Here is a 27361-nt window from a genome sequence, read left to right as displayed (position 1 = left end):
TAAAAACTAAATCACTATTAACTTTGAACACCATAGAATACACTTTTCTACCCTCATTGATAAGGTATTTTTAAACCTTACTCTTGGATATTGAAATATAATAGTACCCTCTTTTTGCTAAAGAGTGCCATATTGATATCCTTATTATAAATCTTCTGTTTAAAGCAATGGTTCTCAAACATTAGTTTATCAGAATCACAAGGAGGGTTCCTATCAGTAGCCCCATCCCAAGAGTACCCAACTCAGTAGGTCTAGAGTAGATCCAGGTATCTCCATTTCTAGTGAGTTCCTAGATGATGCTGATCCTCTGATCTAGGAGCTTCACTTTGAAAACTATGGATTGATCAAAATTCAAAAAATTGGCTAGGCATGGTGGTGTGCATCTGTAATCCTAGAGACTTGGGAGGCTGAGGCAGGAGGATCACACGTTTGTGGGACCCTCAGCAACTTAGACCCTGTCTCAAAATTTAAAAGGGGAGTTAGGGGGCTTGGATGTAGCTCAGTGGTAAAGTGCCCCTGGAGTCATTCCCCATAACCCAAACTAATAAATGTTTTTGGATGGCTTCCCAATGTCATCCAGTGTTTGTTTCAGATCTGATCACTACCATTTCTAATTACTGCCAGTATACATTTGAGCTCTTATGTGCCAAACACTGTATTCACATCTTCACAGAAGTGAAGATATGGAACCTCCTGAGGAATTTAGCCAAAGGAACCACACATGATGGCACATGTCTATAATCCCAGCAACTCAGAAGGATGAGGCAGGAGGATTGCAAGTTTAGGACCAGCCTTGGCAATTTAGCAAGGCCCTTAAGCAACATAACAAGATCCTGTCTCAAAATAATAATAGAAAGGGATATGGTTCAGGGTTCAGTGGTATAGTGCCCCGAGTTAAATCTCCAATACCCAAAAAAAAAAAAAAAAAAAAAAAGGTGTGTGTGTGGGGGAGATCAGCCTAACAGGATCAACGGTGGCAGTATTATAGTGGTAAAAATAATCATTATTATGTATTTAATGCTCAGTGTGCTAGGAACTATTTCAAGTACTACTAAAACTCATTTAATCCTCACAAGAGTTTCATGAATTAGTGCATATAATCCTTATTTTAGATGAAAAAATTGTAAATGTTAAATAATTTCTAAAAATTCACACAGTGAGTGTATGGAGGAGACAGAATTTGCTATTCTACCTTCCTGCATTGCAAAAAAAAAAAAAAAATGTGAATATTGGTGGACTGCAGGAGGAATGGAATAATTGACTCTTAGAAAAGGTATCAGAGATGGCACTGGAGAATCTTAAGGAATAAGTGGAATACAGTTGCACTTCCAAATGAGGGAGCATTTTCTTCAAAGCCAAAGAAACCTGAGAGAGCTTATATTCCTCAGATTGTAGGTAGTTATATAAGACCATAATGCAGTAGGCCAGATGGAGTCTAAGAACTAAAAAGAGACCATATAAGGCATAGGTCAAGGTCATGAAGAATTTTGTATACCAAGCTTAAAATTTTTATATTAGAATTAGGGATATTTTTCCTTCCCCCCCCCCCTTTTTTCCTTCTATAACTGTCATCTCTGTAAACCAGTGGTTCTCAAATATGGTCAGGTAGCAGAATCAGCATCATCTAGAGCTTGTTAGAAATGCATATTGGCTGGGGATATAGCTTAGTTGGTAGAGTGCTTTCCTTGAATGTATAGGCTCTGGGTTTAATCCCCAGCACCACACACACAAAAAAAAAAAAAAAAAGGAGAAAGAAAGAAAGAAATGCATATTGCTTGGTCTACCCTATTTCTGCTGAATCAGAAACTGGTGGGTGGGCGGAGCCCACTAGTCTGTTTTTACCAAACCTCCCGATGACTGTATGCTAGCTTGAGACCACTGCATTAGGTTACTGAGTAAAGTAACAGCAATCAGAGTAGTCACAGGTCATTATAGTGTTAATAATCATCTGTGACTGATTTAATTCTATTAAGAGTACAGCACTCAACAGACTTGAACTACTAACCCATAAAGTCCCGAGTTTTCAATTCTGTAAACATTTCCACAGAATTACACATGTACATTAAAATAAATTGGCAATAATATTCTAGAGCTTATATATATTATATTATAATCATAATTACATTTTTAGTAGCAGTATATATGATCACCTATCATATACTTAAATATATACAGCATTTAAGTTTTTGAGGTTTTCCACATCTAGTACAATGGGACAAAATGGGTTAGTACCTTTCAAGGGATATGTACCTATAATATTATCCATAAATTGGGATATGCATCTATATACCTACAACATTATTCATATCTTGTAAGCCTGTTTCTAATGTGAAAGAAATCAAGGACAAGAGTTTTTAGATTAACATTCAAAGAATAGCATGGTAACTATTCCTTTGCTACAGGATTTTAATCATTTAAAAAGAAGCAATAAACCATTTTTAAGAGTTTTTTGAGTTGTTTAAAACTGATATTAAAGCTTAACATATCGAAGTATTTAAATAAAATATGTCAAAGGAATAGAATTAATTAACTCTTTCCTAGTAGAAATAAAAATATGGAAAGTATAATTAGAATTCTCAAGCAAATGCTCATCTAAATCCCTGTCACCATCTTTTTTTTTGCCCAAGTATGGTTGGTTCTGGCACTGAATGTTACACTATATCCTCATAGTTTATATACTTCTGTAATTTATAGTTGCATACAGTCTTATTTTACTTTGGACAGCCCTCTACAAGCATTTAAAGCCCACTGTGTATAAAGTATTTGTTAACGATCTGTATATCCTTTCCAGTTATTAGGTATACAAAACCCTTTTCATCTTAGAAATGGCAACAGCAATGAGTGAAAATTATGCTGTAATCAATGTAGTTAATGCTCAAATAAACAAAACGTAGTGTTTTCCGGGTATTAATTCAATTTCTAAATCCCTAGAGTTTCAGGGATTTAGAAGTGGAAAGTTCATTAAAGTTTTGACACCAACACCTTCATTTTTTGAATGGGGATGCTGAGGTCCAAGGGAGTTAAGTAGATGATTTGCTAATGGTCACAGGGGTGGGTTGTGAGTAGCAGAACCAGAATTATAACCAGATCTTCTTTGATCACAATCTAAAAGATACAACTGCTTTGAACAATATATTTGTGAGGCTTAATCTGATGTAACCATTTAAAGAAAAATAGTATTCTGGTATTTTAGTACCAAATTCTTCTGACTTTGTATATTTAGAAATGTTTTGTATAAAAATTACTTTAAAGACCTTTATATTTACATAATAAAGTTATCAGATGTTCTTTTACAAGAGTGATTTTTTAAAAACCTACTACTGTTTTTCAAAATTGATAAAAATACCAATAAGAAAATATAGAGTCTTCCTACTTTTATTACTTAATACATGGGAGAATATAAACCACCAAAGAGGACAAATATTCAGCCTTCTAAGTCATTAGCAAACAAGTGCTGAAATAGCATTTAAACTTGGGATGTGTACGTCCTGGCTAGACTGCTTTCAGTTGTTTTCAGGAAAAACTGGTCTAACCCACATGCCTTATTAGGTGATTTTTGCCAGCAGGTAACCTATAATCAAAGCATGTAGGTCTGCCAGAATGTTGGGTTCCTTGTTAACCAGCTATGCCCCCAAAGCCCTCTGGATTGTTTTTAGAGGCCATCTCTAAATCATCATCTGAGTTTTAACACAACAAGTAATCACTGGGATTTCCACACGAGAGGGATGAGACTGATGGTAGAGTGAAGTGTAAGAGATAAAAGGGTACTACTCATTCAAACTATCCTTTGAAGACCACTGAAATGAGATCTTCTGAATAAAATTGAGAGTTACTTTTAAGGCAGCATATGCATATTGTAGGCAAATTATAAATGTTGGAACTAGAAAGGAATTTGAGAAGTCATCCATTTACTGAGATCCTCTTTTTAATAGAACTCTTGAGTTTTGAAATTGGGAGAATAGACTTATTAATAAGCTATTTTAAACAATCATATTTGGTTTTAAATAAAACATAAATATGTCTTTTACATTATTAAGAGTTGGAAGGGAGATTAAATTTTTTAGAATAATTTAATGAAATATTCTAATTTTTTCCAGTGCATCTGGGGGAGGTGTTGTAGCCATTGACAACAAAATAGAACAAGCAATGGTAAGTAAAAGTTTATAGTCCTCTAATTTCATAGATTGTGGGTCCTATGAAGCACTTTGTACTTACCAATTCTAGATAACAAAGATCTAATTTCTTAAAAGTTGACTAGATTATATTTTTTGGTAATGAGATTTAGTTGAAAATGTTAGAACATTGAGAATTTTTAGTCTAAAGATACAAGCTGAGTAAATATTTCTCCCATTTGGACATGTTACATTTCATGCATCACGGTTGAGAAAGGGCCATTGGAAGGGACCAGTGAAATCACGCAGCTGAGCATGGTGATTTCATCAAAGGTCATGTCTCCATGAGCTTCAATGAGTTGACTGGTTTCAGGTTCTGGTTTCTGCTGTTGCCATCATTTTTTTGGAGGGGGAGGGTGTTCCCTTAAAATACATTGATTCAAGAATATTTAAAGTAGCCAGGCATGGTGGCCCATGCCTGTAATCCTAGCAACTTGGTAGGTTGAGGTAGGAGGATCACAAGTTCAAGGCCAGTCTAAGCAACTTAATGAGATTGTCTCAGAAAATACAAAGGGATAGGATAAAGTGATAAAGCACCCCCTGACTCCAATCCCAGCACCACAAGGAAAAAACAAAAAAAGGTCATTATAAGTATAGATGAGCTATAAATAAGGACTCTTGATCTCAGACTGTTGGGAAAAATAAATTCCAAGATTTTAGAGTTGGAAATTACATTATCCATATCTTGTAAGCCTGTTTCTTCTGTAAAAGAAATCAAGGACAAGAGTTTGTTAGATTAAAAAATAGCATGGTAACTATTCCTTTGCTACAGGATTTTAATCATAAAAGAAGCAATAAACAATTTTTTAGAGTTTTTTCAGTTGTTTAAAACTGATATTAAAGCTTAACATTTTGAAATAGTTAAATATGTCAAAGAATAGAGTTAACTCAATCTTGCCTGGTAGAAATAAAAATATAGAAAGTATAATCAGAATTCTCAAGTAAATGCTAATCTAAATCCCTGTCACTTTATCTCTCTCTGAAGTAGTTCTGCGGCTGATTTAATATCATTTTTTCATTGGAGCATTACTCCAACATGTAAGCATGTGGTTTTTTTAAAACATTTTTTTAAAATTCTAAGCTTAAATTGACTTGAGGGAGTGAATATTATTGGAAATCATCCAAAATTTTGAAAAGAAGACTTTGATGGTGCATACTTGTAATCGCAGCTACTTAGGCAGAGGCAGCAGGAGGACTGCAAATTTAAGGCTAGCCTGGGCAACATATCAAGAACTTGTCTCAAAAAGAAAAGAAAAAACTGGGGACTTGCTGCTCTAGTTGAGAACTAGATTTTACTCAACCCATCACCCATAGGCCTAGTCATGATATAGAAGGAACATTAAAAGCAAGAGCAGGAAAACATATAAAAACACTGTGTTTATAAAAAACACTTTGTGTTTACAGGGCACCAAGTAGTCTAGAACCAAAAAGCAATGCCTTTTCCTTTCTATTTTTGATATTCCTAATTTTGTTTTTCACAGGATCTGGTGAAAAGCCATTTGATGTATGCAGTAAGAGAAGAAGTGGAAGTTCTAAAGGAACAAATAAAAGAATTAGTTGAAAGAAACTCTTTACTTGAACGAGAAAATGCACTGTTAAAATCTCTTTCAAACAATGATCAGTTATCCCAGCTCCCAGCCCAACAGGCCAATCCTGGTAGCAGTTCTCAGCAGCAAGCAGTGCTAGCACAGCCTCCACCGCCTGCGCAGCCTCCGCAGCAGCCGAATGTCTCCTCAGCATAAGCTTTCTTAAGCCTCACTAAGGAAAACACTGACAGCAATCCATCTGTGTGCCACTGCTGTTCTTCCCACTTTATACGAAAGCAAGTAGCCATGCTTTGGTTGTGTGTTTGGCCTTTTCAGTATTAGACAATCATTCTACAAGAGCTTTTCCTCTCTAAGATGTCATGCAGAGCTGTCGATGTCCGGTTCTATGTCATCAGTACACACGGAGAAAAATAGATGGGGTTTTCTAAAGCAAGCAGAAGTCTGCATTTCACCTGGTGCGCATGAGTAGGGTCTTTAAGAGTTTTGGTGGCTCTCCATGTTTCCTGTTACCATGGATTTACCTTGAGCCTTCTTACCACATTATAAGTAACAGTTCATCTAAAGAGCCACTTTTCTTTCAACATCAGTAACATTTGCCTATATAAGTTTTCATTTATTTGTGTTTTATTTATTACAGGGCTGCTATTTTCATAATGTACATGAACAATGTCACAGAACTTTTTTAATTTTTTTGAATAATTATAAATATCAGTAAAGGAATTGAAAGACAGGATTGCATTTAATAGATAAAACTTTTAGGCAATAATTGAACAAAAGAATCCTGGCATATTTCTAACACTAATGGCAATTTAGCTTTGGTATTTATTTTCAGTAGTAAAGACCCAGCTTGAATGTAAATTTTGTATAGTGTAAGTATGAAGAACGTAGTGCAGCTGTACAGGTAGTCACCAGTTATTGTGATATAATAAATAATTGGGCTATTTTGATGAAGAAAACTTTGTTCATTTGTTTCTACTTTCTAATAGAGAAATTGCCACGATTCCTCTGCTTTCTGACATTTCGTATGACTTTTCTTTTGGTTGGGAATAAAAAGCTGTGAAATTGTTCAACCTACTTTGTAACCAAAGAAGCAAAGCTGTGTAATGGAGTTTTGTTTTTTGTTTTTTTGTTTTTTTGTTTTTTTTTTTTTTTTTTTTTTATATATAATGCACATTCTTTATGTATTTTTATTTAGTGTTTTCTCGGTCACAATTTTCTTTGATGTCTAGCATGATCTGCATGACCTATAATCTTTGAACCACTTTCGTACCTCATGTTTTTATCCAGCACTCTTATTGTAATATGTACTAGTCTGTGAACAATGTCAAATAAAAAAAAGAACGAACAGGTGGTTTGGTGGAGCTGAGCTAGTGTGCAAAACGCTAGTTGTACAAAAACAAAAATGAAGTGAGCCATCTTTTGTTCATTTAAAATGGTGTTTTGAATTTCGTATGCAGAAAACGTTTTGTTACATTGCAGATTTTAATGTATTTAATAAATGCAACATGCAGATTAAGTGCAGTGTATACTGAGTATTTAAATTAAAATGTACATTTCATAAATACAGTTTCAAGAGAAAGCATCATTTTGTGTATACTAACACATTAAGTGTATGTCAGAAATTGATGTATAAATATATATTTTAACACATTTTCTGAAATTAAACTGCAGTTTTGTTGAAATATGTGGCTCTATATGTGTTCAAAATTTGACTAGATTTGTATTTTCACAGTTCAGAGTATTCCTTAAATGTGAAAACCTGTGTTGTTAATGATTTAATGATAGTTCTTAAATTTTCAAAGTAAATAATTTGAAGATTGCTAGAATGGTGAGCAATATTTGTACTCAATAATCATATTACATTAAGTAGGAAATCCTTGTCTACCAAAACTTTTACTTGAATTCAGAAAGGTGCCTGTAGAAATTAACGTGCTCTATCTATAGCCAGTGAACTAATCAGGAATTAATGAGAAATGGTAGTTACCTCTCCATGTTAAAGAGGATAAGTGTTCTTTATTTGAAATAAAAGCTTAATCAGATTATCCACAAACAAAAGGCATAAAATTGAGATGTACATGGAATTACCAAATATTTTATATTCTAGTTGTGCTGCAGGATGTATTTTCAGCGAACACATTTTTAATGTTAGTTCCTTCAAATATTTCTAGTTATTATCTATATAGGCTTGATAGTCACCCTAAGAACGTGAAGTAGAGCCACAGTGGGTGAGATAGAATGTGAAGCTTTGCAGTGGGAGTGTTAACCAAAAGATGTGCTGCGTGCACCCTTCAGTGCTAACAGTGAGTGCTTCACTCAGTCAAAGAAAAACATGCAAGAAAAACTTGGAGAGCTGGGAATGTTGTCAGTGGGAGAGCACTTGCCTGGCACGTGCAGGGCCCTGCAGTTGTTGACCCCAGCACTGGGAGGAAAAAAAAAAAAAAGTTGCAATTTTTATGAAAGTAAGAGATAAATTTTTGGTTCAGGGGACAGAAATATTTTATAAAGGATAGTAGCTGTGATCAAGAAAATTAATATGTTAAAGTTTAAAATGGTAACAGCAGTCACTACTAATGTTAAAAAGGAGAGGAAACCATTCACAGGAGAAATAAAGTGGTTTCTGAAGTTTCAACCTCTAGTAACCTAAGAAATACAAGTTAATATTTTTAACCAGTTGTTGTGTCTTTTAAATAACAGGGCTTAATGTAGTAAGTCAGGCTTTTCTGTGTACTTGAGAAAGAAATTTGGCAATATGTATCAAGAGCCTTAAATACTAATAGTCTTTTCAGTTCAGTGATGTGAGAACTCTTGGTGCAATGTCAGAAATACAAAATTATTGTGCCTGCCCTCTGCTTACTTTCTCCTTCCATCAGAACTCAAAATTCTCCCTTTAGCCCAGCACCTCCCACCCCCACTAAAAAAAAAAAAAAAAGCTGTAAAGAGAAGTCCCTACATCCACACCTCGCATTCGTGGATAAAGTGGAAAAGCAATTAGACTTGTATTTGGAAGTGCTGAGCATTCCCCCAATGGGTTAGTTTGTTTAGGATCTTGAGTAACTTTCAGTTTTACCTTGAAGCTTTGGGTCTTGCTCCAAATAGAATATTAACTGGTTGAAATTCCAATTTGGGGGCAGTCTTATAGGTATGTCGTGTATCTCTAATTTCTCAATTCAGTGTCTACAGACTTGGGTGCTACATAAGTGTTCTGTTGGTTTATTTAGGCAACCAGGAATTCATAAAGTAGAAATTTTTGTAATACAGTTATATGTGTATAATTCAAATCTGGTCTTCCCCAAAGAAAATTCATCTTATGTAATTCCAATGTGATGTTGGAACTTGCAACATCTCAAAAGACAACACACCAAAAAAAAATATTTAGTTATTTTAACTCATAATATGTTATAAATGAAGTATATAGCCCAGTGGTTGATATGATTGAGTTCTCTTCAATAATACTGTTAAAAAGACAAAGCTTAGTCTTCAGGATTTACAGTTTAAGGTTACAGACAACAGATACAAAGCAACAGTTGGGGGGGAAAACCTTACTTGGTACTTGTACAAAAGATGGCTTTGTCAGAGTAGGTTTCCTAAGAGGTGACATCTGAGTTTTAGGTTACAAGAGCCAAATGGAAAGGCATTCCAAGCACAAGAAAACAGTGCTCAGAGGTTTAAAGCAGAAAGCATGAATGAGAGTCTTAAGTGAGCCCCAGAATTTCCTGGGAAACAGAGTGGCAGTGATGACCCCACTAGCCCTGGTGGTCTTGGCACCTATTTGAAAGCAAGAATGATTTATTGAATGGTTCTAAGCAGTTTGATATGTGCTCAGATACAGTGGCAGATGGGAAGTCGATTGCGGGCTGAAACTGGAAGCTAAGAAATAATTTTGGAGGGACAATAGGAATCCAGAGAAGAAATGATGAAAAGGCAAAGTTGCACAGGCAGTTCCTGTGAAGCTGGTGGAGGAAGTGTGTGTCGGGCCTTTCTATGCCGTTTTTCAATGGATGTTCCATTCCCAACATCAGATGTCTTATTTCCTTATCCTTTCAAGGAAAATCAAAGAGCCCCAACTCATACTTGAAAGTTTGAGTCCGTCTTTTATGTCCAACAGCCATATATTTCATATATCTCTATGAAATCAAAGTCTTTGTTTCCTGTTAAAAGAAATTTCAAGAATCTAATAAAAGAGTGGGGGACATGTAGGAACCTTGATGATCACTTTCTGCCTTGTCAGTTCAGCCCTAAAGGTTAATAAAATTTAATCCTTTTATGGTGACTAGGATTAGCATAATTCCAAAGCCTTTCCCTAAAGAGATGTTTCTTGCTCTCTGAAAGGATGAATGGCTTCTGGCTCCACTGCAGGTCCTGATAACACTAGTCAGACTAGATTTTGCCAAGTTTTAGCCTTTTGTCCTTTGAGGGAGATCAATCCAGCAGACTTCTAGATCAGTCCCCAATTCAGGCAGCAGCCCCCTGCCACTGCCCTTCTCCAGCCTCCTAGTAATCCATGTTTTTATTTTCTAGCAATACTACTCGTTTATTATTCTGTGAGGTACATTTGCACCAGTTTATCTTTTTTTGACATTCCAGAATATATCCTTGTCTCATTAATTCTGTACCAGGTCACAGAAATCCATACCGAGATCTGCTCTTCAAATACATATATTCTCTTTGTAGGTGGAAGGATCACCTATATAAATGCTATGGTTACTATTTCCTGAGTGGGGTACAATTGGTATGGCATGCTGTGTTCAGAGAGAAAAAATGCTATGTGAGGCACTGTATGAAGCAAGTTTAAGTTCACAGACATCTGCACTCCCCCTCCACCCCCACCCCTTAATGGAATCATCAGATAAAGAAACTAAAAGAGCTTTTCAAGATTAGTGATGGCAAAGTAAGAAGCTGGTGTTTTGCACTGGCACAGTCCACTTGGTCACTGAATTGGTTTAACATACCTGGAGGGTGAGTTAGCTTTATTTTTCTTTCTCTGCACAGGGAAAATGATAGATTAGGCTGTTTGAAGTATTTTCCTGCAGCCTAATGTCTCAGATCCAGAGATTTACAGACTTAAGACATTGCCTACAGAAGCCATAGTTACCCCTCAAAAAAGGGAAGGCAAAGGTGTGCTAACTTGGAAAAAACTGAATTTTAAAACAAGACAAATGCAACTCTTCAACTCTCCCATGAAAAAAAATTGAGGCTACCTTCTCATTCCAGCCTCCAGCATGCCTGCAATGTTCGCACGTAACAACAAAGTGCTCTTGCCCACTGCCATCCAGAATGTTTTCTAGATCACAGTTCTGCTGTCATTCTCAGGCAAGCAAGGCATCTATAGATAGATCAAACCAGAGCAAGTCCATACGTGTGCAGGAGGTACTATCAGGTCAGTGTCTAATTCTAGTATTACTACTAGAAATAAATATACAGTATCACTTAATCAGGTGGCAGACTTGCATAGACAAGAAAAAAATGTGTAAATTATGAAGCAGCCAAAAGTGAAATTCAGGAGGAATTTGGGTTACGTTGTTTTGTTTTATAAAAACATTGTAGAAATGTGATTCCATTCTCTTTTAGTGTAGGTGCTGTGCCCTGTACGAGACATTTGGGGATAAAAAGATGAAAGGGACATGATCCGTGCCCTCCCAGAGTTCAGGATCCATGGACAGGCCGAAGCTGGAGCAGCACAGTGCCAGTTTCAGGTTCAGGGTCATGGTGTGTGGACCTCAGACTTTATTAGATAAAGGTTCATGTAAATAACAGTGACATCGCCATGTCATGTGAAACCCTGTGCCTTTGCCAGGAAACAACTTCAAATCACCTATGGAGCTCTAACATTAAACAATGCTTTTAGAAAGAAGAACTGGTTAAAAAAAAAAAAAAAAAAGCCTCCCACCTCTACTTGGAGGCTATGAGATACTCCCGCAAAAGAGAAATTAGCCTGAGATAGAAGTTTACACATTTTTTAATACCCTAAGTTTTTAGTAGATAATGAAACTGATTTAAATCTAACTTGGCTAGAACAGGATTTGTGTGTCATGAATTATACTGTCTATTGTCTCACAAAAAAACATATCTTGGCTGACAAAAGCAGCTACCATTCAGGAACCAAGTTAAGAATAACTCAGGTGCCTGATGCCAAAAACAAATCTCTTAATAGAGCTGAGAATCCAGAAAGAAACACAAAGGTATACTGAGTAAATGACAAAAGTGGTGTTTCAAATCAGTAGAGAAAGAAGGAATTAGTCAACTAGTACTGAGACAGCAAAGCCATTTGGGAAGAAAGCAAAAGGTTTAGATCTCTCACAAAAATGGATTCCACCAGGACTAGCAGGAAGCCTTCTGCTCTTTCGGTCACATATCCTTTGTAGAAATTGAACCATGAAAAAGCAAATAATTACAGGAAGAGAGAGGTGACCTCAGCAAAATAAGGAAAATGAAGGTGAAAATACAAGAAACCATCTCAGATCCAATGGGGCAAATATTAAAAAGAATATAAATCTGTAAATCAAGAGCTGGCAGGGTGTGGAAAGCAGGAATCCCACCTTGCTGGTGCTTGACAGGTTGTTGGCCCAGCTATGTTTCAAAGCAATTGGGTGGCACGATTAAACCTTAAGATTCACATGCCCTGTGACCCGGCAACTCCAGTTTTTAATATATACACAAAAGAAATGCACGTGCTCACAAGGCAGCTTACACAGTAATGTCATTTGCACCTTTGCTTGTCATAGTATAAAATTGGAAAACCCAAACACCCATCAAGGGAGTAGTATACAGTACACGTCATAAAGTACCAAGTACCAACGAAAAACGAGAGGCCTAGTGCACCATCACAGAAAGATCTGGGATACAAAGTTAAGTTGTGAAAAGTTGTGGGAGTAAAAACTGAAGAGCAATACATGTAACCCATGCGACACCATTGTCAACACACAGCCCCGTGTTCCCACGTGCGGATGCCGCACAGTGTACTTCCAATGTGTGCACTAGTGTGCCGGGCACACACTCAAGGCCCCGCAGGATACCACCGGACTGCCAGCAGGAGTTTGGTGGCGTGCGTTAGCTTTAATTGTAATGTTTCATGTTGATGAATATGCATTCATGTACTGTTTGTGTAATGGCAAATTAATAAATTAGAAACAAAATAAAATAGAAGGCATTTTTTTCTTCTTGTCCACTCTCTCTGCCCCCACCGCCGGTGCTCTGGGTCTTGCATCTTCAGTCTTCTCTCCCCAGAAAGGTTTCTGTCTCCACCATATTTTCTACTTCTGCCTTTCCTCTGCATCTTCACATGGAAATTCCACCAGGTTCCACACATAGATCAAGACAGACGGTGGCCCTCGTGGCCTGCTAACACGCCCCATGCCTGCTTTTCCTGGAGACGAAGCCCGGCTGTGGCTCCCACTGCAGCCTGAAGCTGCCCCTCACAACATCACTGGTCATTTGCTGCTAATGCTACTTCACATATTTCAGTTCTTACCTGTTTGAGCTCTTTGAACCTCATTTCTGTTTATTGCCATGTAATTTTCATAGATGTTTTCTATGCCTTTATTTTCCTTTTTAATTTTTTAAAAGTTCTCTGTACAAATTATAACTGAATGTTTTTTATTTTTAGCCCAATCTGTATTTTAATAGACAAATTTTGTTCATTCCTATTTATTATTATTACTAGAATCTGACTTTATGTTCTTTCCTTAAAATGCTTCCCAAGCCCTTCCCATTTCTCTCCTCCTGCCTCGTTCAATTGAGGGCTTTGCTCATTTTGGGCCTCTCTTATGGTGAGGAAGTTGTACCTTCCACATCCTTTCTTCTGGTGGTTATATTAAATTCTTATATTAACTTTTGGACATTTTTAACCCTATGCAAAAGTGAAGTGTAATGAATTCCTGTGTCCCATCATCCCCCCAGCATAAACGGTCATCTATGGCTGAGCTTACACTCCTGCTCATTTCCCTTATGATCCTCTGGATTATTTTGAAGGAAATCGTAAACTTATATTCGTATATATGTGTATTTCAGCATATATCTAAAATATAAGAATTTTTTAGAAAAAAAGATCATAACTATTTTCCACCCCTAAAGTAACAGTAATCCTTTAGTGTCACCAAGCGCCCAATGTCCACGTTTCCCTGCTTGTCATAAAATTCTTAGCATATTGGTCTGAATATTGGTTAAAGTAAGGGCCCCATATTGGATTGGCTGGCACACCTCTGAATGTTTTATCCATAGGTTCCCAACCCTGCCCCCCTTTTCCCCTTGATATTCTTCAAGAATCTGGGTGGTCTGTCCTGCTGCTTTTCCTGAAGTTTTCTGGACTGCAGTCCTGTAGAGTCCTCTGTGCCTTGTATTTTCTATAAATTAAATCTCTAGCCTAATCAGATTCAGGTTCCCATTTTGTCAAGATCAATTCGTAAGTAGTGGTCTACACTCTGTCATGTGATGTCTGGCTGCCCCTGTCTGGTGATGTGGGCAGCACTGATGGTCATTACCCAGACCCTTCAGACTCCTAATGCTGTTACTCCTTTTCACTCGTTAGCAAAACACTGCACTAAAGAGAAATGTGTCCTTTTCAACTGTCTAGTTACCTTGTGGTTCAGTTCCTATAAGGAAGGCAGGGACCTGATTCTCCCCATTTATTTCCAGTCTTCAAGTAACAAGTTGAGTACCCACAAAGGAATCCATGTGGAGTGATGAGGGAAACAAACTCTTATAGTTCACTCTGGGAAGAAGGAACCGAGAAGGCAGGGAGTTGGGGAGCACACTCAACCCCAGGTGTCTGGAGGGAGGGGCCAGGGAACAGCACCAAAGCCACAGTCTGCAAGGTGGCCTGCACCTGGGAGCAGGGGAAGAAGCCCACGCTGCAGGAGCCACAGCTGTTTCACAAGAGCCAGGAAAACACAGCCTGAGTGGCCTGAGGACCTATGGAGTGGAGTTACACAGGTGAGGAGGCCTTGCCAGTGCATGTCCACCCTGAGGGGACTGGACGGGTGTCCTCGGAGTTACACAGGTGAGAGGCATTGCCAGCGCACATCCACCCTGCGGGGACTGGACAAGTGTCCTGTCCTTGGAGTTACACAGGGGGACTGGATGCAGTCCTCAGAGTTACACAGGGGACTGGACACAGTCCTTGGAGTTACACAGGTGAAAGGCACCACCAGCGCACGTCCCACCCAGTGGAGACTGGACGAGTGTCCTTAGAGTTGCACAGGTGAGGAGGCCCTGCCAGCACACGCATCACCAGCGCATGCAGGGACTGGATGCTGTCTTCAAAGTTATATAGGTGAGAGGCATCACCAGTTCATGTTCCACCCTTGAGGACTAGGACGGGTGTCCTCGGAGTTACACAGGGGACTGGGCGCAGTCCTCAGAGTTACACAGGTGAGAGGCATCACCAGCACACATCCCACCCTGGAGGGACTGGACAGGTGTCCTTGGAGTTACACAGGTGAGAGGCATAGCCAGCGCAGGTCCCACCCATGGGGACTGGACAGGTGTCCTTGGAGTTACACAGGCGACTGGACATAGTCCTCGGAGTTACACAGGGGACTGGACACAGTCCTCAGGGTTACACAGATGAGAGGCATCGCCAGCGCATGTCCCCCTGCAGGGACTGGACGCGGTCCTTACAAACTCACAAGGAAGAAAGCTTCCTCAGAGAGAGAGGGCCTGGTGGATGACCTCTAGGGAGCAGCATTCCTCCTGGGCGAGGCACCCCTGGCATCCCATGCCAGACGGCTGTCAGCCACCGGGACTCTGTGAAGACACCCCCTTCACCCTCCAGGCTGTCCCTGACACAGGAAGTTTCAGTGATGGGACATTCGCTGGGGACCATGCACTGTGGGGCACACCTGAAATCCCAGTTGCTTTCAGGGCGGAGGCAGGAGAATGGCACAGACAGGGCCAACCTGGGCCACCTAGGGTTACTCTGTCTCCATAAGGAAATCACAAAGGGCTGGGAGGTGGCCCCATGTAAAGGGCCTTGGGCTCAACCCCTAGGGATCCCAGCAGAGGGGGTCTGGCATTGGCACAGGGGGCTGGGTCTCAGTGGCCCTCTGACAGACCACTCCTTTCACCGTCTTCTGGAGCAGCACTGCCTCCCTCCCCCCGCCCCCACCCTGCCCCTGTCGCCCATCCTTGCTAACGCACTCACTGAGAAAGACTGAAAAGGAGTCCCCAGAAATATCAGCCTTGGTAAAACGGGACTCTTACCACTGCCCCGTCCTGCTCTCCAGAGGATGACCAAGCGGAGACTTGGCAGCAGTAGTGGAAACCTGGCCAGCCCCTAGCTTGAAGCTGAGTTCCAACCCTGTGAGTCTTGGCTCCTCTGCTGACTGCAGCTTCCAGGACGGTCCTGGGTCAGCACTAGGTAATGACGGCTGCCTGACTCATCTGGGAAAGGGCTCTCCTGCAGGCCTCCTCCAGGATCACACCCTGGGAGGAGACACTGGTGGAGACAAGCTTCCACGCTGGCCACTTGAGCCTGTCGGGCCGAGGGTGGGGAGGCCAGGGCAGGAGAAGGAAGGGCATCGGAGTCCCGGGACTGCATGGGGAGTGGCCTAGGAGACCAGGGCCCCAGGTTGCCAACACTTGGCACAGAAGCTGAGTGCCAAAATAGGGTAAGAGTTCCCCTTCGCCCTCTGGAGCAAGGAAACTTCCCACCAGGCCCCTGAGTGAGGTACCTCTGTGAGAGCAGGGACTCCTAGTGCACTGCTGGACTTCCCGGCACCTAGGACTTATTCAATGAAAGAACAAATGAGAGAAGATTCACCTCGATCTACATTTTTTTAATTCATGAGTTTTCCGATCAGTAAACTGTAGTCTGAGACAAATACACAAAATATGTCAGTTAACAGGGACCAGGCCAGGGTGAGCACACTGGGTGCCCGCTCTCACTTTCCACGTGACCTCTTTTGGGGCATCTGGTGAAAGCCAGGCTCTCTCTCCTCACCACTTTTTGAACAGAAGCTCTGGAAAAAAGAAAGGGATATTTTCTAGGCCCTGCAAATAGCACCTCTGATAAATCAGGCCAGCTAGATAAATTCAGCACCTTCTCCAAGTAATAACACACCCACGTTTTACAGCATTTCCCACAAAACCTGCCCTGCCCCACATCCCCACCCCGTCTCTGTAGAACCTCACAAGTGCACTAGGGAGACCTGGGAGGGCAAGTGTGTGCTCACTGGACAGGTGTGGAAACAGGCTCAGAGAATCCAAGGAGCTTGAGACCTGCCCAGGATCTCCGTCTCCTGGTGGAAGAGCTGCACTGTGGCCAGGGCGGGTGCGCTCCACTTCTTCCATCCTGATGAGATGGGTCAGAGGTCACAGGAGGAGGCACTCCTTTGCTGGAACAAACTGTTGAAGCTACACATGGTTCATTCCCAGTGATTTTTCTGTGTGATCTCATTGAGGTGGCTCTGTGAGTCAAGAGATGGCCACATGGGATGGGCCAAGTGAGAGCAGATGGCTCCTGGGAAGGGTGACAGGTAAGTCTGCCTCCAAAGGAACCTCATTCCATGCCCTGAAACCAGTGCGGGGAAGGTCTCGAGTGTGAGAAGCCTGTGTTTTCTTAATAAGTAGTATTCACTGGAAAAATCTAATGAAGAAGGTGTTGTTTTTGTTCATTTTAAAGCAAAACCTGAGTCTGGGGATGTAGCTCAGTGGGAAAACGCATGCTCAGCATGCATGAGCTCCGGGTTTGATGCCTAGTACTGCAAAAACAGATTTTTTTTAGAAAGAAAGCAAAATTTCTCCTCCTCACTCACCTTCAGTCCTACTCTATAGAGTTAATCTGTGCTAACAGTTCTCTGTGTGTTTAATTAAGATACACATATATTTTGTACTTTTTTAAAACATAACAACTGGGTCATACTAAACATATTCCCCTTCAACTTACGTTCTACAAATCCACAGTAACTGTGGGCATCCTTCCATGTTGTGACTGGGAGACTGTCTTTAGCTTTTTAAATGGCTGGTGTTACTGTACGAAAAGCCACCAGCACATGGCATTCCCGTTTGTGGGCATCTAGATGACACTCTGTTTTTCCTATAAGGGAAACTGTTTCTCTGTGCATCTTTGCCTAGTTGTATGGGAATTTCTTTAGGATGAAATGGCCAACGTTTCTTGTAGTCCTTTGGCTTCGCCTCCGTGGCTAAGAGGAGAAGCTGGCAAAGCCATGAGGCCATTTCCCCGTAGAAAAGCAGAGGACTGAGGTTCAGAGAAGGAAGTTTGGGTTGGTTGGTTTGTTTAATGTGTAATTAGGGTAGAAAACACCTTGCTTAGTTCAAAAACCCAGACACCCAAGATGTCAAAGAGCTGTTTCTACCACTTGAACCCTGTGCCTCTCTGTTGCATCTAGCTGCATAACTACAGCCTCCCCTCCGGGGAAGACCTGGAGATAAGGGCAGGAAAGGCCAGGCCCTGGGTGTTCCAAGAAGCTGATCAAAGCAGGGAAACACTCAAAATATACCTTAAGCCGACTTTAACCAATTCATTGAGATATTTTTGGTACACTAAAATGCACCATTTTAAGTAAATGGTTTGATGAGTTTCTATATTGACGTAGCCAGGTCAACACCACCACAGCCAAGGTGGGGGCTGTGCCCTCCGGCTGCCACCCATCCTCTGGCCCAGGTGGTTTGGTCTGGTACTTTAACTTTCTCTCTTCTTGGATTTCACATGCATGGAGTTAGGCAGAATTAACCTTCTGCACCGGCTGGCTTCCTTCACTCTGTGCCATGTTTCAGGAGATTCATACACATTGTGTGTATCAGAGATTCGTTTCTCTGTGCAGCTGAGTATTTCATTGTAGAGATATACCACAATTTATGCAGTAGTGTTGATGAGTATTTGGGTTGCTTCCATTTGGGGGTTACTTTGAATAAAATTGCATGAGTATTCACATGCAAGTCTTTGTGTGAGATACTATTTTCACATCACGTGGATAATGACCTATTAATGGTTCAGGTAGTAAGTGTACACTTAATTTCATTTTCCCCGAAAGTCTTTGGGAAAGATGCAGGACTGAAAAAGAAGAGTTTGCACCAGATTTGTGGTGCTTTATTATGGCAGCCCCAGGGAAGAAATGCATATTGTACATATTGGCTTTGCCTTTTTTCTCTGCTGAAGTGTTTTAAAGCAAATCCCAGCTCTGATGTTATCATCTACCCTTTTATTTTCTTCCCCATTTCCCATAAGTAAGAGTTACCTCTAGAGATAGCGTCTGAACCTGTCCTACAAGCTGAGAGAGGTCCAGCGGCTTAGCTTCTGTCGCACTGTGACCAGCACCGACCTCAGGAGCCCTGGGGAGGACACCAGGACACCCCAGAAGCTGGAAATGGACCCAATGACCTGTGGGGACTTGGGTGAGAACTCCACCCCAGAGAAGTGGGCTGGGAGGGATGCTTTGCAGAAGAAGTTGGAAGACAAGGGACATGGGAAGCCTTCAGGCAGCTGGGCTCCACAGGGAGAAAAGTAGGCCAGAATGTTGAAAATGATGATAAAGATTCAAGAAGAAATCTAAGGTAATTGCACTCATAAAAAAGAGCAATGTCGGAGCTGGGGATGTGGCTCAAGTGGTAGCAGGCTTGCCTAGCATGCGTGAGGCACTGGGTTCGATTCTCAGCACCACGTAAAAATAAAATAAAGATATTGTGTCCATCTAGAACTGAAAAATACATATTAAAAAAAGAGCAATGTCCTTTCAGAACCTTGGAATGACAGCAGATTTTCAAAAGATGCAAGTGATGTAAATAAGCCTATTTCAATATGATTTAATCCCAGGCAATTTCCTTCCAAAATGCACATAGGTTGATCGACTATAATTGGGATATCTGAGCTGGGTGCAGTGACTTGGGAGGCTGAGGTAGGAGAATCTCAAGTTCAAAGCCAGCCTCAGTAACTTAGTGAGACCTTGTCTTAAAACAAAAAGGACTGGAAAGTGGCTCAGTGGTTAAGCTTCTCTGGGTTCAATCCTGGTATGAAAACAAACAAACAAACAAAAGTACCACCATAATTGGTATATCTGAAATCCTTCATAGTTAAATGATCTGGTATTGGGAACACCGGGAGCACTGATATGCTGTCCCAAACTCCATTTGTTTCACTGCTCTGCAAGTACTCGGAGGAACTCACACTGCAGAGACCCTCCACGTTCAAGCGATGTGGGAAAGCCTTCTTCCAGTTACTTTCACAAACATTAAGACCACACTGGAGAGTAACCCTAAACACAGAATGTAGGACAGCTTCATTTTCACAAGACTTTTCTAGAAAACATGACTATGCATAATGCAAAGAATTCATTATCAGTTTTAAGCATATGGAAGTGTCCCTGGTCCTCCTGGTTCAATTCACAGATGTGAAAGAGCACTCAATGGGGAGAAACCTTGAGAAGGAACAACGGCAAAGGACAAGTCGGTCCACGGATAGGAATGCACAATGGGTCGAGATCCTGCATTTGCGAAAAATATGAGAAAGTTGTCATTGTAACTAATAGCATCAGTGAAAATTGCTCATGTAGTGGAATCCTATAAATGTAATGCAAAGAACTGCATGCAAATTTGTATAGAATCTTTCAGAAAATACACAAGCTAGAGGAAATGTACTACAAGCTATAAATACTTTTAAAAAAGTTACCTCTAGAGATGTGCTTAGGGGCAAGCTTCATCCTTTGCCTAGAGCTTCCAGCACAATGCCTGGGCCTCCTGCAGAATCACACCAGCAGGCACTGGGTATCCAGCTGTTCCCTGAAGCCTCCTTAATGAGAGCCAGTTTTCAAAAAAAAAATACACAACCCTGCTTAAAGATAATTTCTAAACTAGTTTTGAATCAGCATTTTAAGTGTGTATTCTTCAGGTGTAATGATTGCATTTCAAATAATATCTACTCTGAAAATATTCAACTACTCCAATTTACACTTCTCAAAATCATCCCCAACCTTCCTTGCTTCTTGCCACAGTCTGGCTGGGCACAATTCAGGAGCCACTTGTCAAAAGAAACTAACTTTATTTTTAGAACTACAAACACCAAACAAAACAGCTCCTCAGGAAAAAACCCTCAGAGCCCAACTGCCACCACCGGCTTCCCACAAGCCTCTCACCCCCACACAAACCTCACCACCTCCCACAATCCTCCTGCTCTTGAGGCTGATTGGCTGGGTCGCATGGGCGGAGCCAAATAAGTCACCTAATGAGCAGCTCCGTGGAGGAGCCAATCAACTAGATGTTGCTGGGGCCGCTGTGAGCCAATCATCAGCTGGCAGTCTGAAGGGCAGGGAAACAGCCCAATGAACATCACCACAGAGGAGCCAATCAGCTAGATGTTGCTGGGGCCGCTGTGAACCAATCATCAGCTGGCAGTCTGAAGGGCGGGGAAACAGCCCAATGAACATCACCGCAGAGGAGCCAATCAGCTAGATGTTGCTGGGGCCGCTGTGAGCCAATCATCAGCCGGCAGCTGGAAGTTTGCTGGGGCCCCTTAGGCTGTGGCTCTCAACACTTCTAGTCCCAGATTACATGTCTCTAAGTGTCTGTCTCCAGGTCTCCCTGAGTAACTACCTATGTTTGTCTCAGGGCCAGAATCATCAAACAAACTAGGAGCAAAAGAGACGGTTATCAGTAACTTAAGTTTCCAAGAGAACCTACATTTGACAGTGCACAAGTCGGGGTCCTCATCCTTCATCTCCAGTTACCTTGCACTGATATGATAAAGACTGTGTGTTGTTTCTGGTCATTCTTCTTCACTTTAACACTTTACTTCTACTTTAATGCCCCCTCATCTCCCCCTGAAACTCCGCTAATTAAAGGGTTACTTCTTTCTCTTATCCTTCACCCCAAAATGCATTGCTTCCAGCCACCAACCTAGCAGAGGGGAGCTGAACCCAGGTTGGTGCTATTGTCTAATATCTCAGAACATTATTATGATTATTATGATTAGTATGATTATTTCAAAATAAGAACTTTTTTATGTTATAAGAAAAGCATACTGATGGAGAGTCCAGGGGCTGAGGTTCGATCCCCAGGCCTGGCTCTCTGTGGCGTAAAACATTATTATGGGCAGTTACCACCTGAGTGGGGTACAGTTCTCCACTGTGTGGGATGACCTTAGGTGATATATAGACATTTGTCCAGCAAACAAATAACATGGACTACGTAGAAAGCTATTAAAATCTAATTCACTTCCAATTTGCCTGATTTTCCTGATTAGCTCAAGGTAACCACCTCAATTTTGTCTTAATTATGCTTTTAACATCTCTCTTGACATTGGCTATTCTGTTTTTTTTTTTTTCTCAATTGTGGTAAAATACATAACCTAGACATTGGACGTTTTTAAGTTCGTGGCATTAAGCACGCTAACATTAGCCGCACTGTCCCTACCACCACCCACAGGACCGTTCGCCTGTCTGGCTGGAACTCCATATGCACCAAACAGTACCTTGAAACGCCTCCCCAGCCCCTCCAGCCATCCTCTAGTGTCCCATCTTTATGACTTGGACTCTTCTGCAGGACTCATAAAAGGACAGTAATGCAGCAGCTGTCCTTTGTGATCAGCACATCTCACTCAGCATAGTGGCCTCAAGCTCCACCCACGGTGCAGCTGCATCAAGATTCCCTTCCTTTAAAAGGCTGTATGACACCCCACCATGCCTAGGTACCACATTTTGTTTATTTGTTCATCTACTGATGGTCTTGGGGTTGCTTGTACCTATTAGCTGGCAGATAAGCAGCTATGAACACGGGGGTGCCTCTGCCAAGTCTCCTTCCAATAAAGAAAAAGACTCAGGCCTGTCTTCAGTGGGCTCTTGGGGAACTGATGGAATTCCGTGACATTCGAGAGCATCATCTTCTTATTATTACACTCTTATTATACAATTTTATGGCGAGTGTGTGAATTGGTGAGGGTTTTCCTAACAAAGGACCCACAACCTGGATGAAAAAAAAATAAAAGAAAAAGAAGATCGTTGCCTCACAGTTCTGGAGGCTAGAAGTCCAAAACTGAGGTGTGAGCCTGTGGGTAGATTTCCTCCCAAGGCTCAGCCTGATTGCTGTGGTGGCCAGAGATCTCTGACCTTCCTTGATGCACGGGGCTGTTAGTCCAATCTCTGTCTCAGTCACCACGAGTCCACCTCTCTACATGGTTCTCCTTCCGTGTCTACACCCAGATTTTTTTTTAAAGAGAGAGTGAGAGAGGAGAGAGAGAAAGAGAGAGAGAGAGAGAGAGAGAGAGAGAGAGAATTTTTAATATTTATTTTTTAGTTCTCGGCGGACACAACATCTTTGTTGGTATGTGGTGCTGAGGATCGAACCCAGATTTTCCCTTTTCATAAGAATAACAGTGGTAGTGGATTATAACCCAACCTATGGCCCCATTTTAACTTGATTGCCCCTTTAAAAACCCTAGTGGACGTTAGGACGTCAGCAGTTAGAACTTTAGTACGTCTGCTGGATGGTGGGGGGGGGGGCGCATATTCAATACCCAAAGACCAGGATAACGATTTTCCACTTATAAAGTGATAGAAAGCAGTGATCTCCAACCTGTTTTTTCCTTATTTATTCCTGAAAGAATCTGGGGAAACTGTGTACCCCTTCACATATTTTCAGGTTGATGAAAAATAATCTGCTAGTTGAGTGGATTCAGGAAGACCATGCAGGCCGTGAATGAAGAGACAGAGATTCTGAAAAAGAGAAAAACAGAAATTCTGGAAATGAAGAGTTCAATCAGTCAGATTTAAAAAGTTGGAAGGCTCAACAACAGACTGGATCAGGCGGGAGAAAGAAGGTCGGGGCTTTAGGACAACTCTGCCCAAATATTAAATTCAGATGGCCATGGAGGAAAAACAGAAATAGTGAAAGGACATACAGGATACCCGACACCACTAAAAGCTTAAACATCTGTCTAATTGCCTGCCACAGGGAGAAGAGCCATAGCTTAGGGCACAGAAAACATCCTCAGGGATATAATAGCAGCAATGTTCCCAAACATGGGGAAAGGTAATGAACGTTCAGGTAGAGGAGGCCCTTAGAACCCCAAGTAGATATTGCCATAAGAGAACTTCTCCATGACATACTATCATTAAATTGCCAAAAGTACAAAACAAAGAGGTAATATTAAAGCTGCAAGAGAAAAATTCCCAAGTCAAATTTAAAGGCAGACTCACTGGAGTAATGACAGATTTCTCATCAGAAATTGATGACCAGAAGGACACTGGATGATGAATTTCAAATCCAGAAAGAAAATAACTGCCAACCAAGATGACTATGCCCAGCAATGTTATTATTGAAAACTGAGTGAAAAGTAAAGGCCTCCTAGGAAAAGCATAAATTAAGTAAATTCATGAACACCAGAGCACTAGATCAGCATTACAGAAGATGCTTGATGGAATTCTACATATCCATGGTAGAGAGCTCACCTAGCACGTGTGAGGCCCTGGGTTCGATCCTCAGCACCACATAAAAATAAATAAATTAAATAAAGGTATTGTTTTCAACTACAACTAAAAAATAAATATTAAAAAAATAAAAATAGACATCTAAAATAAGTAACCTAGTAATGCACTTCAAAATATTAGAAAAGTAAGAACCAAACTCCAAATCAGTAGGAAAAATAATAATAGAGAGCAGGGCAGAAATAAATGAAATAAAGACTAAGAGAATGATGCAAAGGACCAATGAAACTAAGAGCTGGTTCTTTGAAAAGATCAACGAAATCCACAAACCCTTAGCTAAACTAACAAACAGAGAGAAGTCCCAGATAAATAAAATTGCAGGTGGAAAAAGAGATCATGTAACAGATGCTACCAGAATTCAAAGGACCATTAGGGAATATTTGAAAAAGTTCACACCAATCATTTGTAAAATCAAGAAGAAATGGATATATTTCAGGATGCATAATCCCTGCTGAAATTGAATCAAGAGAACATGAAAAATCCTAAATTGATCAATAACAAGTAATGAAATTAAAGCAGTTGTTAACGTTTCCCAATAAAGAAAGCCCCAGAACCAATGGATTCATTGCTGAGTATTATCAGACATTAGAGAGGAACCAACACCAAGGCTCTAAAACAATTCCACAAAATAGAAAGGGAAGGAGACTTACAAACTTGTTCTACCAGTCCTAGATCACCCTGGTACAATATCAGACAAAGAAGAAAGGAAGGGGAAGGAGGAAGGGAGGGGGAGGGAGAGATGAAGGGGGAGGAGGGAGGGAAAGATGAGGGAGGGAGGGGGAGGGAGAGATGAGGGAGGGAGGGGGAGGGAGAGATGAGGGAGGGAGGGGGAGGGAGAGATGAAGGGGGAGGAAGGGGAGGAGGGAGGGTGGGGGAGGAAGAGATGAAGGGGGAGGAGGGAGGGGGAGGGAGGGATGAAGGGGAGGAAGGAGGGAGGGGGAGAGAGAGATTAAGTGGGGAGGAGGGAGGGAGGGGGAGGAGAGATGAAGGGGGAGGAAGGAGGGAGGGGGAGGGAGAGGTTAAGTGGGGAGGAGGGAGGGAGGGGGAGGAGAGATGGAGGGGGAGGAAGGAGGGAGGGGGAGATGAGGGAGGGAGGGGGAGGGAGAGATGAAGGGGGAGGAGGGAGGGGAGGGAGAGATGAAGGGGAGGGAGAGGGAGGGAGAGATGTAGGGGGAGGGAGGGACGGGGAGGAGGAGGGAGGGGGAGGGAGAGACAGAGAGGGAAAGAGAAAGAGAAGAAAACTACAGATCAGTGTCCCTCATGAGCATAGATGCAAAAATCCTTGACAGAATACTTGGAAATCAAATTCAACAACACATTAGAAAATTGATATGCCAAATTGTTTTCATGCTGGGGATACAAGTAAAGGTCAACAAACAAAATACATCACATTAATAGAATCAAGGGTAAAAATCCATGGTCATCTCAATAGGTGCAGAAAAAGCCTTTGATAAAAGTCAACATCTCTTTATGATAAAAGGGAGACATTTTTTGGATATATTAGGCACACAGAGATCATGCCGCTACATAATAAAGACTGCATGACCAACCCACAGCCAACATCATATGGAAAGGGAAAAACGGAAAGCATATCTTTTAAGATCAGAAAAAAGACAAGGTTGTCACTCTCATCTCTGTCACTTGATATAGTGCTAGAAGTGCCAGTCATAGCAATCAGGCAAGAGAAAGAAAGAAAAGGCCTACACCTAGGACAGGAGGAGTTGTATGACCCCTGACTGCTGACGACTTGACTCTGCACTTAGAACATCCCACCGGCGGCACCAAAAGACATGATGAGCAGTCAGTGAGGCAGCAGGGTAAAAAGCCAACATGGAGAGGTCAGTAGCTTCTCCATAGATCAACAATGAACTCACTGAGAAGGAAAGAAATCAGGAAACAGTCCCAGTCCCAGTAGTCTCTCTCACACACACACACACACACACACACACACACTAAACCTAAGTGAGGATGTGAAAGACTACAATGAAAATTATGAAACACTGGAGAAACACACAGAAGAGACCCTGGAAATATCCCCCACATTGACAGACTGGGGGATTAGCATTGTGACAATGTCCATGCTACCCAAGGCCATCTGTACACTCCGTGCAATCCCCTTCAAAACACCGATGCTGTTCTTCACAGAAGTAAAAAAAAAAATCACCCTGAAATTCACCTGGCAACACGAAAGACCCTGACTAGCGAAAGCAGTGCTCAGAAAAGAGGAAGCAAAGCCATGCTTGGGGCAGCACAAAGAGATTAACAGCACACCCCAAGCCTGGTGGCCAGAGCATCCGGCACTGGCCTAGAAACAGACCCACAGACCAATAGCACAGAAGGGGAGACCCAAAGAAAGACCCACTCGTAGCTAGAAGCCCAAGTTGGAGAAGACAGCCTCTTCAACCAACGGTGCTTTAAACAGCTCCAGATTCACACAGAGAAAACTGAAACTAGATCCCACTGTCCTGTGCAAACATCAACTCCAAATGGACAACAGACCTTCCCTAAGATCTGGAGCTGAAGCCTCTAGAAGGGGAGCACTTCCAGGCCCTGAGTGGCCCAGGCAGTGGATTCCTGGACAGGACTCCAGTGGTCCAGAAAACAGAAGCCAGAATCAACAGATGTGTTACATCCAATTAAAAAGCCTCTCACAGCAAAGGAAACATCAACAGAGGGAAGGAAACGGAGAAAATATTCTCCAGGTGTGCATCTGACAGAGAATTAATATTCAGAACATATACAAAATTCAGGGGGCTGGGGATACAGCTCATGGGCTGGGGATATAGCTCAGTTGGTAGAGCGCTTGCCTGGCATTCAGAAGGCCTCGGGTTCAATCCCCAGCACCACAAAAAATAAAAATAAAAAAATTCAAAGGCTGCAACAAAAACACAAACAATCCAATCAATATATGGGCAAATGATCTGAATCAAAAGAGGAGGTACAAATGGCCAATAAATATGTGGAAAAAATGTTCAACATCTCTAGCCATCAGGGAAAGGCAAATAAAAACCACCTCGATACTCCATCTCACCTGGTCAGAATGGCTATTACCAAAGCACAGAGAGAGTGACAAGTGCTGGCAAGGTCGTTTGTGAAGGGAGAGGAACCCTGTTCACTGTCGGTGGAGTGTCCATGAGTGCAGCCCCGAAAACTGTGGAGGTCCCTCCCAAAGCCATGTCTTAGCGACGTGAATATTGCTACCATGAACATGGGC

General features: G+C 41.5%; 1 protein-coding gene across 2 annotated transcripts in view; it reads left to right on the top strand.

The window, feature by feature from the left end:
• The window catches only part of TSC22D2 (TSC22 domain family member 2), a 47692-nt gene extending 40806 nt beyond the window's left edge, over positions 1-6886 (top strand). For both annotated transcript variants that reach the window (XM_081302439.1, XM_081302438.1), the window contains 2 exons: positions 4098-4149; positions 5654-6886. In XM_081302439.1, the coding sequence (XP_081158565.1) occupies positions 4098-4149; positions 5654-5914 (313 nt within the window). In that variant the 3' untranslated portion in view covers positions 5915-6886. The remainder of the gene's footprint in view (positions 1-4097; positions 4150-5653) is intronic.
• Positions 6887-27361: the final 20475 nt, after the last annotated feature.

The sequence above is a fragment of the Spermophilus citellus genome, assembly GCF_964194105.1.
Source record: "Spermophilus citellus genome assembly, chromosome: 7".
Classification (NCBI taxonomy): domain Eukaryota; kingdom Metazoa; phylum Chordata; class Mammalia; order Rodentia; family Sciuridae; genus Spermophilus; species Spermophilus citellus.
The sequence above is the reverse complement of the archived record's forward strand: the minus strand, read 5'-3'. Positions and strand labels throughout refer to the sequence as shown.